The sequence below is a fragment of the Anguilla anguilla genome, chromosome 13, assembly GCF_013347855.1.
Source record: "Anguilla anguilla isolate fAngAng1 chromosome 13, fAngAng1.pri, whole genome shotgun sequence".
NCBI lineage: Eukaryota > Metazoa > Chordata > Actinopteri > Anguilliformes > Anguillidae > Anguilla > Anguilla anguilla.
In genome coordinates this window covers 33,030,416-33,041,296 of record NC_049213.1, presented here as the reverse complement: position 1 = coordinate 33,041,296, position 10,881 = coordinate 33,030,416, and the positions used below count along the sequence as shown (strand labels likewise).

General features: G+C 42.9%; 1 protein-coding gene across 1 annotated transcript; it reads right to left on the bottom strand.

Annotated features, from left to right (window-relative positions):
• Nucleotides 1-3,383: 3,383 nt before the first annotated feature.
• elf3 (E74-like factor 3 (ets domain transcription factor, epithelial-specific)) lies at nucleotides 3,384-9,401 on the bottom strand. Its single transcript, XM_035387101.1, has 9 exons — nucleotides 9,211-9,401; nucleotides 8,526-8,690; nucleotides 7,378-7,611; nucleotides 6,561-6,683; nucleotides 5,942-6,061; nucleotides 5,679-5,771; nucleotides 5,122-5,235; nucleotides 4,545-4,740; nucleotides 3,384-4,406 (listed from the first exon to the last, which is right to left on the bottom strand). Exons 2-9 carry the CDS (start codon nucleotides 8,683-8,685, stop codon nucleotides 4,295-4,297), a joined length of 1,152 nt encoding a protein of 383 aa, XP_035242992.1. The 5' UTR covers nucleotides 8,686-8,690; nucleotides 9,211-9,401; the 3' UTR covers nucleotides 3,384-4,294.
• Between the last annotated feature and the right edge of the window lie 1,480 nt (nucleotides 9,402-10,881).

Here is a 10,881-nt window from a genome sequence, read left to right as displayed (position 1 = left end):
TGAATTAGTGCTTTAATAAAAAAACGGGCCATAACTGATAAAGTGGTTATATTGCAGGGGAGCTGTGTCAATGTAGGTTTACTGGAAACTTTGGCTTCTTGAGATAAGGCTGCACGTGAAGCAGAATTACACGTTTTTAAATGAGCGGTTGAATGAGCCGATGAAATTTCCAAGTGTCCCGCATGCAAAACATTTTTTTGGTAAAATAGTTGGGCAAGAGTAATGCTTCTTGCTAATGCAGAAGTTCCAGCCCAGCCCTCATGGGGGTGACCTCCTGCACTACAGTTTAACTCTCCATGCTTTCACTTTCACCCTTGGACTGCCAGTCATACCAAAGTGTACATATTAAATAAAATAGTTTATTGAGAAAAAAAACATTGATTTTCTCTTTGTGGTGAAATCTGTGAAGAAGGGTGGGGTGTTGGGGGAGCGGAGCACACTATAAATATGCCCCTCGTAGCATTTTTGCTTTACGTCACTGCACGGAGCTTACCGTCAACCATTAATGATCTACAGGTCTGCCACCGAGCTTAATGTGCATATTTGCAACATTGTGTGTGTGTGTGTGTGTGTGTGCATGGGAGAGAGAGAGAGAGAGAGATCAAGAATCTTGATTTTTATGTCCCATTTATTTGAATATCACACAAAGTATACTTGCAGAAATAAATAAGCAGTAACCTTAATTTACTGAGAGAGAGAGAGAGAGAGGGAGAGGGAGAGGGAGATGGAGAGAGAGAGAGGGGGAGGGAGAGAGAGAGAGGGAGAGAGTGTGAGAGAGAGAGAGAGAGAGGGAGAGAGAGAGAGAGAGGGAGAGAGAGAGAGAGAGAGAGAGAGAGATAGATAGATAGATAGATAGATAGATAGAAAGAGAGAAAGTGAGAGGCTTTCGGCTTGATAAACTGAAACCATTATTTCAATACAACAACCCTGCCCCTCACCCTCCTCATCTCCTCTCTGAGTTTTTTTAATCTGTGTTGTCAAGGTGAGATCATATCAATCAAAAATCTGGCCCCTCCCACAGATCCTGGATTTACTGGCAGCCTGGTTTTGAGTTTCCAGTAAGTTACGTGCAGCGTTCATTCTGGCTGCCCGCCAATTACACCTGTTAAACAGGTATGTTGTGCTGGGTCCAAAAAGGTTAAAGTATAATACTCTTTATTTGGCTCATGGTGTTTGTGTGTGTGTGTGTGTGTGTGAGAAAGAGAGAGCGAGAGAGAGAGACAGAGAGATGTTTCTGTGAACACATTTTACCTGTTGTAAAAAAAAAAGAGATTTTAAATCTCAGCGAGACTGTGAGTCAAAAATGGCGATTAAATGAAATGATGTGGAAAACAGGTTCTGCATGCGCAGCAGGCAAACCACCTCATATAAGAAAACTGCAACCGCTTCCCATCACTCCCTTCCCACGCAACGTCATTTCATAATCCCGACACGGGCAGTCGCGTGCATGTCCTTAACATTCATGCTTATAAATTATCCTATATACATTTTTTTTATTATTATGAATATCTTTTTTAGTATCTTTTTTGACCCATTGTGTCACACACAAGTTATTTACATTCATGCTTTAACACTGGAGATTAACCAATGGCAATTGTACACTTTATCCCACTCCGATTAAAGAATGTAAATGTCCTAAATTCTTAAGCATAGCGGCAGGTAAGCTTCTGTTACCAGCTAACTGGAAAGCCGTTTTTTTTGTTGTCAGACTGGTCTCTCCAGCCTTTCCCACTCAATCAAATTCCAGGTCTCAAAGGCGAGAGAAAGTAATAGAAAACTATTTGAATAGCACACACACAGGCACATTGACAGTTTGACCCTCAAGCAAGAGACCTGACCTAAATCATTTCTGCGAGCGTTCACCTGCGCAGATAAACTGCGCTGCAGGCTCAGCACATGGCACCGTTAAACTTTGCGCTCCGTGGAAAAAAAAACGTGACAAAGAAAAATGATGAAATATAGTCGACTGATTTGATAAGAATGCAAAGTATTCATCTAATTCACGTGAAAACACTACCTAATCTGAGAAAAGGGAATTCTGTTAGGGAACCACATAGGCTTTCTGATAGACAGACCATAAGGCTGAAGAGCACTAATGTGGATCAGTGTAGTTTTAAAAATCTTTCCTCGGTGAGCAAAAGCCAGAATCTAGACATCTTGAGGGGTGGAAATCTAGGTTGATGTTTTGACATAAACAGACTAGACTAACACCAATGCAGCTCAGGTTTAACCCAGATGTAGCCTGGCTTCAGCCTAGTCAGCTAGAAAGCTTTCACTTTTCCATCAAATGTAACAAAGTTTTCACCTGAACACCTAGATGGCATTTCAACGACTCAAAAAGGTGTGACTTATCACCACGATATCTTTGAATGTTCCCTTTCTCTTCCAGTTTCTTCTCTTTATTTGATACAATATTTTTCCTTTGGTACTGTATATTTCTAAAAAAAAAATTTAATTAAAAAAAAAACCTTATTTCTTCCTCCTGTACAGACGTTGTTCACTGCTTTATTCTTAATGAATGAATGAAATCTCCCTCTTCACATCACACAATATTTATTACAAAGGAAATGTGTGCCCTCTGTAAATGAGGTGCTGGTTGCAATTAAAATGAAAATGAAACAAAAATAACTGGGATAAAAGTATTTCATACTTGGTGGTTTCAGCCCAGTTTCCAGATACGAGTACAAACGAGTAAGAAAATATTGACATTTGTGGGTCTGAGGCCTAGAAGATCTACGTCGCTCAGCAAACTAACATAAATAAATACATGTAGATGCCAAAGCCGCTGAAGTGCTGTGGCCTTCTCCTGTTTGGCAATGGACAACAGTTGAGTAAATAAGTGTCCATCTTTAGTCTGTGGAACGTGCTGAATTGTCTCTTTTATATAGCGTGCAAAACATCCACCTGTCAGTCGTCCCAGGAAACTTTGTTTTACCTGGTTGATCTGAGCACAGTTTGTGTGTTTTGCGCTCTCTACTTCAGTTCATTGCTCTGGATTAGAGCACCAGCTGTGATGTGTAATGTAATAAAATGTAATGTCATAGTAGGGCCCTTTCACATTCACCATTAGCATTCAAATGGCCTTTCATTCTTATTCACTCTGAGAGAACGTTATCCTCGGGACATGTATGAACGCAGGCTGAACTGGAAGTAGTGAACCTGAAGCCCTATCATGGAGAGGTGCATTTGCATGCATGTTTTGTTAACAAATTCAGAGCAGGATTCAATGCAGATGAGGTATATTTTGTGCTTGCTTCAACTCTCTGTTAGAAGCTCTGTCAATTGGTATTTTTTTCGGTACATAAACAAAACATTTTCTTTCTCAAATAATCTTTATTAAAAACATATCTGAACAGTACAAAACAATATGGCACACATATACATAAAGATATCTTTAAAAATACAACTTTGAGGTTTAATTCTGGCATAACAAAATATTGAATAAAAAAAAATCAACAGACCAGCTGAATAATATAGTTTCAAATCATTTAAAACACAGTCCATTGATTCAAAGCATCGAACATGTCCTTCTTTTTAGTTACAGAATATTCTTATTTATCATTTATGTAGGTTTTCTCATTGAGATTAAAATCTCTTTTAAAAGAGAGACCTTGTATATTAAAAAATACACACACACACAATGCTGAATTGATCTACTTCATATCATCAAATAATTGATTGGTAGTATTAGTACATTTGACCAGTCGTGTCCTGTAAAATGTAAAAATAGAAAATGGAGTGGGTTCCACCATCTTGACAAACGTTGGTATCGCCATGTCATAGTGGTACTGTACCAGTGTGAGCCATTTGCTTTCACTGGATGTATTTTCTGCATGGGAAAGCTGATCTTTTTCCACTTCAAACACCTGACTTTCACTTCAAATCACCTGGAACCTGAGCTACTGGCATCACTGCGTACTGATATTGAAAAAATATGTGCAGACAATTTCTGTAAATCTCCGGAGTGAACAAGGACATGCCAGCATGCCTTTTTGGGCTCAGGAAGTCCTACCAGCAAGTACTAGACTTGGCAGATAAGAGTTTCACCCACACGGAGTATTGAAAAGAAATAATAATAATAATGAAACTTCATTATTGGTTCATACAACCTACTTTAGCCAAAATGGCTTACTTGTTGCTGCAAACACCACCCACCGGTGTGAGGGAATATACGCAGTCGAGTCTGAGTATCTTTGGCCCTTTTGGCTGGAGTTATTCCATCTGTAGGCCCATTTCTGAGTCCATATCTGTGCAGGAATCCTTCTCCTTATTCCACTCCTTCCTTCCTTCCACTTCACATCGCAACGCCCGCCTCTCCCAACTTCCAGCCGCTTGAGTTCTTCCCAAACTTATACACCAGCCGTCGGCCGTCCACCCGCTCCAAGATCTCCCTTTTGTAGTAGTACCTGCGGGATGGAAAAAAAAAAAACGAATTAGTGCTACTCGTCAAGCCTTTTAGAGTCTACGTTACTTGTTCAATTAATAGGTTGTCGTGACGATGCCACCCGACTGTAAGTCTCTGTTTCAGGCACACGGCAGCTCACCTCATGGCACGGCTGAGCTTCTCGTAGGTCATGCTGCTGTTCTTCTTCTTCTGCCCCCACAGCTGGGCCACGGCCTCTGACTTGAGGAATTTAAAGACGCCCTCCCGGCGGTCCTCCCATCTCATCAGACCGTTGTTCTGGTCCGGGTGGATCAGGATGTCCCGGATGAACTCCCACAGGTGTGCGCCTCTTGGGGCTGTAGGGGGGGGGGGGATAAAACGTCAACTCATGGCCAGACCCAGAAAAGGATAGGTTGGTTTTGGTGTGTGTCTCTGCTATCTCTGGTTTTGACTCAGATATACATAGTTCCACATATGATCGTATTTGGAGCAGAGTAACATATATTGCGTATTGTCGTGAGGGAAACGTGTCGAGCTTTTAAGAAGCTGAACAGGAGAGGGCAGCAGGTCCTAGTGAAGGACTGCAGTGCTATTTTGCTGCTACAGATGACATTTAGTTCTTCGGCAGATGTCATGCCGTACAAATGGAAAATGACTCAAGTATGCCGCCCCCGGGTAGAGGAGGCTTACCAGGCCAAAAGTGCAGGTGACCTTTGCGGTGCCGCGGCAGAACTTACCGTGCTTGTTTTTCTTGGCCTCGATGAAGAATTCGGAGCCCCGGCTGAGTTTCCTGGGCCTCCCCCTGCTCCTCTTGCAGGGCTTCAGGTCTTCTTCTTCCATCTTGAGCTCCTCTGTGAAAAGACGCAGCAAACAACAGGACATGACACCTCTGGATCCGGCTCGGGGCGGGGGGGGCAGTCTCAGACCTCAATAAAACCCTTTCGATTGCACCTGCCCGCCACTATCTCTGTGGGTTACGAAACCTCAGTGCGGGAATTGTGGAACCATAAAATGTCACTTTTTCAGGGAGGGGTTTTTTGGGAAAACGAGCGTGAGGTGAAGGTTTATCTTAAGTCGACGCTAACCGGGGAGTTTATTCTCGTAGTAGTCACTGGGGCTTGGTTTTTTTTGAAGGTGTGCGCACAGACGTCGGACTTTGGGTGGTAAAGTAAGGGGTTCCTAATGCATACGTGCCGGATGGAGCTAAGGCTTGAGCCGCTCTTAAGAAGCAAGCTGCACTTTGTCCAGTTCACTGCGCTGAGAAAACACAAAAAGGTGAGGTGACAGCACTCACTTGCACTGAGAGGAAATTGCAGATCTGAGAGTTCTGGGTCTGAGTCGCTTCCTCCATATTCGGGGGAACTGGGATTCAGGAAGCTCAACGTTCCTGCGGGGACAAGAATGAAGACATGAGTCTCACATGAGGTTCGAATTTCAAATTTCATTTATGGACCAAGATCTCCTCATCTTGGTGCGTACAAGACTGGGAGCTCCCTGCTGCTGTGCCGGGCCACATTTAGGGCTTCCTTTTTGACACAGTCTTGAAGTTGTACTCACTTGAGCGCGCGCTGTCCAGGCTGTCGGGCGAGGTGGACCCGGATTCATAGCCGTTATCGCTGGAGGGTGTCAAAGCGCCAACCATGTCCCCACCGACACCGGGGTCACTCTTTTGCTCCTCTATTAAAAAAATACGACAAGGCCCAGAATAAGAAAACACATCCCTGACAACTCTGATGAACACAGTGATTGTTCACAGCTTGTAAACAGTGCCACCCTTTTGTCTTTTTGCGACAGCGATAGTGTTCTTTCTTGCATCGTGACTTGTTTTCTCATCGCTCTTGCAATGTCGCCCTCCGGGTTTTACAGCCGTGGGCTAATTTATTTTTTTATTTTTTTGCGACCTGTTGTAAAAGCTGCTGTGCTTACGGGTACGGCAATAAGCCTCTCAGACACAGATAAGTGGAACTGAAGCATCTGAACGAAGTGTGTGTATCTGTACAGTGTGTGTAATAATATTGGGCCCCACCACCCAGATAACCATATGCTGTAATATTTTTTGAGGAGCACTGTCAGTCAGTGCACTTGGAATCTTCCTAGCTCTCTGACCCCCCAACCCCACGCCCCCACACCCCCACACCCCCCCCCCCCCAGCCCGTTACGGTGCCGCTGACTTTACCTCCATGCACAATGACTGTGCTCAGGAGTTTGAAGTCATCCCCTCCAGGCATGTTCAGAAATTCTGGAAAGTCATCAAGTAGGATGTTGAGCAAGTCGTATGTCGTGTTCAGGTCTTCCATGCCTGCAATCACCACACAGTCATTAGAAAAATGCAACGAAGCTGACAGCGTTTGTGATCTCAATCACCACTAAAAAAAAATGTAATTACAAAGGTCCAGTTGTAAGGCGGCAGTGGCACTGTTGGCTTTGTCTGGGTTTTAATTGATGCCTTTAAACCAGATTCTTAGAATCACCACACATGCATATTCAACCTGACCAAAGCATTTTATTTCACACAATACTGGGAAAGCATTTCTCTCCATTGTGGCTCAAGTTACGACATTTAAACACTGAGTGCAACCTTAAACCTTTAATTAACTGGGAGTAATGCTCCTGCCCTTGGGCGTCTTTTGTTCTAAGATAATCTTTACATAATTCACTAACTTTCCCTTGGTCTATTTATTTACTCCTTCATTTGCAAATCTGGCAGCTCTTTTAAGATGGCCCACTGGAATAAGGGCTGGAGTGTAAATGGCATCAAATTTTTGTTATTTTCCTCTGCCTTTTTACCCCTTTTTTTCCTGTGCTCTTCCCCCCAATGCTGAATTCTAAAAAAAAGGCCAATTTTATTTTTGACAAGCTATCGAAGGATGAGCCCATACAGGGCAATGAAGACTCAGTCCACCGTTTTTTGTGTGTTTCCTAAGGACTATCTACCAACAGACAGCACCGGTGGATCAAAAGACATCAGCCCACACCCTGGCTCTTTGTCTCACCGTATTTGGCCTTCAGCTCCTGGAGGCTCTGGTACAGCCTCTCTCCCAGGGGTCCGAACATGGACAGCAGTGTTTCGCGGGAGAGCTGGCACAGAATGGGGCCGTCCATCGAGCAACTGGACATGGTCAGCGTGCTGGCGTCAAACTTGCTCTCTTCGACGTGGTAGCTGATCCACTCCAGAACGTTCTGTTTGGTCCAGAACTGGGGGGCCGACTGGTACCATTTAAGGGGCCCTAAAAAAAAGATAGATCTGAATATCAGTAATGCACACAACTGTATTTTTTTCTTTCTTCTACAAGCATGTATGGATGTTAAAATAACGGGTTCACTAAGGGCAACTTGTGTATATTTGTGGAACTACATTTATTTATCTCAGTCCTAGTGGAAGTGCCACTTCATAGTTCAACATGGTATCTAAGGCATGATCAGATCCCCTGGCTGCCCTGTCAAAAGTTCACCAACAACGACTGCAGAGGCAAACAACAATTGATGGGCACCATTACACCGACTGTGGGTCTAGGCATTGATCCAGCGCGGAGAACAATGATGCAAGCCAGTCCCCTCCCACGGCTTGTTTGCTCAGGCATGTTGAAGTCAGGGCCTGCGGTTTATGGTTTCGGTGAAATGGAATGCGTGGCCGCACGCTTATCTCCTCTCGTGGTCAGAGGCTGTTAACCTAGTTGCAGGGCTGACACCCGGTCGGGTCTCGTCACGCCAGCGCCTTATCGGATAGGCGAGTTAAACATAGTTCGAAGGCTTTATTTTAAAAACGACAAAAAAAAAATCGCCCGCGTTCCCGGTCGTGATGGAGATGAGGGCGGTTAGATAATTTTCCGACCAGGTTAATGATTACAAAACAGACAAGATCGTTACAAAGATCAGCTGGCCACCTGAATTTTTCTGATTACATTACATTTATTATTATCTTACATGTGTGTGTGTTAGAAAACAACCGCACAGATTTGGACATTGGATAGCAAGCAGTAAACCGTCTAAAGTAGTTAACATGGTGACTGAACCTACTTGTAGTCACACCATAAGTATGCTTGCTGATTGTGTCGTGCAAATGAGTTGGGGAGTGTGAATATTGCACGGTATATTCAACGCAGCAATCTGAAGAAAATTTTGATTTTGTGAGTTCTCTTACCCAGGAAATCAGTAGCAAATTGTAAGTTGGCCATCTGTGGATCCCTCATGACTGGAAGAGCCGTGGCTGGTGGAGCCAGTGGATGCTCCATTGCACCAATCTGGTACATCGTCCAGTTGGCATCAGTCAGAATGCTGCTGAGATCATTGGATGCCGACATCAGATCTGTTTGTCAAAATACGAAACGTACGTGAGTCTTTAAAAATGTGAAATACATTTTATTCCAAGATATAGAACATATATCGTATAATGATGATGAAATTTGGGTGGTGGAACTGTTCTTGCAACTGTTGCCTGTTTTTTTTTTTTTTTTTGCGTTATTCTCAAAAAACAGTGAAACCTGCTGTCATGTTAATAAAGTACACATTTTGCATACACTACAATTGCTTTCATTGTATTTCATTGCACATTGCAAAATGTATTAGTAGTATAGTATATTCTACTTTTACACATCAACAATATATTTTACACTCACTTCCATCCAAAATGGTCCTTCTGAATGTTTTAATTTAAAGTCATTTAAAAAAATCTTATGTAACTATTCTATTTCAAAAGCCAAATGGTGAGTTTTCAATTTGTCTGTGTATTATTGTCGATATTTAGTACACAGATTTCTGCATGATTACATATACTGAGACAGACCTTAGACAACCAATGAGTGCAAAAAGTTAACAGTTCTGCTTACCTGTTTGGGCAGGCCAGTAGAGAATGGAACAGCAAAAACAAACAAACAAACAAAAAACCAATTCTAACAAAAATTAATCCACTTTGTGAAGTTTGATTCCAGAGATGTTTCTGATTCTGCTGACAGTTACTCTGCTGTAAACGTTTGAACCGAGGCTGTGAGGTGCACTTGTTGCTAGCTCTACCTGTGAGCTCTACCTGTCATATATATATTAGTCTCCGGGTGGTGGTGGGCGGGCCCAGGTGAACGTGCTCCGCGGCAAGAGGAGAAATTCCACAGAAGCACTTGGCATGAAACACGCCCCTTTTTATGGAAAGCTGAAAAAAGGAGAGAAGAAAAAAAAACAATGGTAACAACACAAACCCCTCCCCCCCCCCCCACCACCACCTATGAAAATATCTTTCCATTATGCATCCTAGGTGCCCCTGAGCTGTGTATCTGAATACACAAGGGCTCCTCTGGCAACTCTGCTACTTTGCAAACACCGACTGCTGTTAATCATTACACCAGGCTACCCTTGAATTGTCAACAGGTTCTTTGGCTGGCATATAGATTCTAGATGCAGAAACCTGCCCGAACGTTAGCGCTCAACAATCTCACGCCATTGTTTTCGCTCAGAAACGGTGAGCTCATCTGTGCCAATATTTACCTCGCACCAAATGGGGTGTTTTAACATTTTTGCCTGGTGTACGTCCACACACTTTGATATGTGGGGAAAAGAGGACCGGCTTAGCTAAGAGCTAAAACTGAACTGAGGGATGTTTACTCACTGCTGCTGTCAATCAGTGCAAGTCATACACTCAAGACTGGATGAAGAGAAAGATTTTCCAAAAAAAAAAATGTACACAGAAGTCAAGATCCAGAGAAATGAATGAGTGCATATGATAGATGTCCAACCTTCTCAGGGAAATCCTTACTGGGGGTGGGGGGGTTCCCTTATTCACCCCAATTTGGAATACTCCCATGGCAAATGTATTCAGTTCAATACCCATCAGTTCAATACACATACTAACAGTCACATATCCTAAAATGTGCTTTTTACATTTTACAACCCACCAAATGAGATGCCTAAATTCCTGTGCTTGCTATCACCCTCTATAAAAAAACAAGTGAGCTTCTCTGAGCTGTGATGTGTTGGAGATGAAATCTGACGTTTTCACAGAGGCAGTGATCTGGCTTTTTGACGCACCCGCCAATTCTGTTATATTTTCAGAACATTTTTCAGGCAAAGACCCTTGTTAACAAAGAGTGTGCACTGTGTGTCTGTAACTTATACAGTTCCTTTCTTTTCCAATGTTCCTATGCAGCCGTATTAACATTTTATAAGCTACCGGACCTTTGTATGCCAGAAGCATTGTTGTGCTTGCGTGGCAAGCTCACTGCTCACACCTTGTGGCTAAAGAGAGCACAGGAAAGACAGTCGTGGCAAGGGATCACTTCTGAGGAACAGTAAAATGAAATCTACTCTTATTGTTTATACTGCTCTTAAATTAAGCCATTATCATTTATTGCCAGTATTTGTATTGCACTTGAGCTTATTCATCATGACAACATGATTGAACTGACGTCACACATCCTTGTTTTGCTTAAGATAGTTATATCTATATAGCACCCATTTTCCTCTCCTAAACTGGGTTACTTTGAAATAATTGGCCCCAAGTTATTAAACCA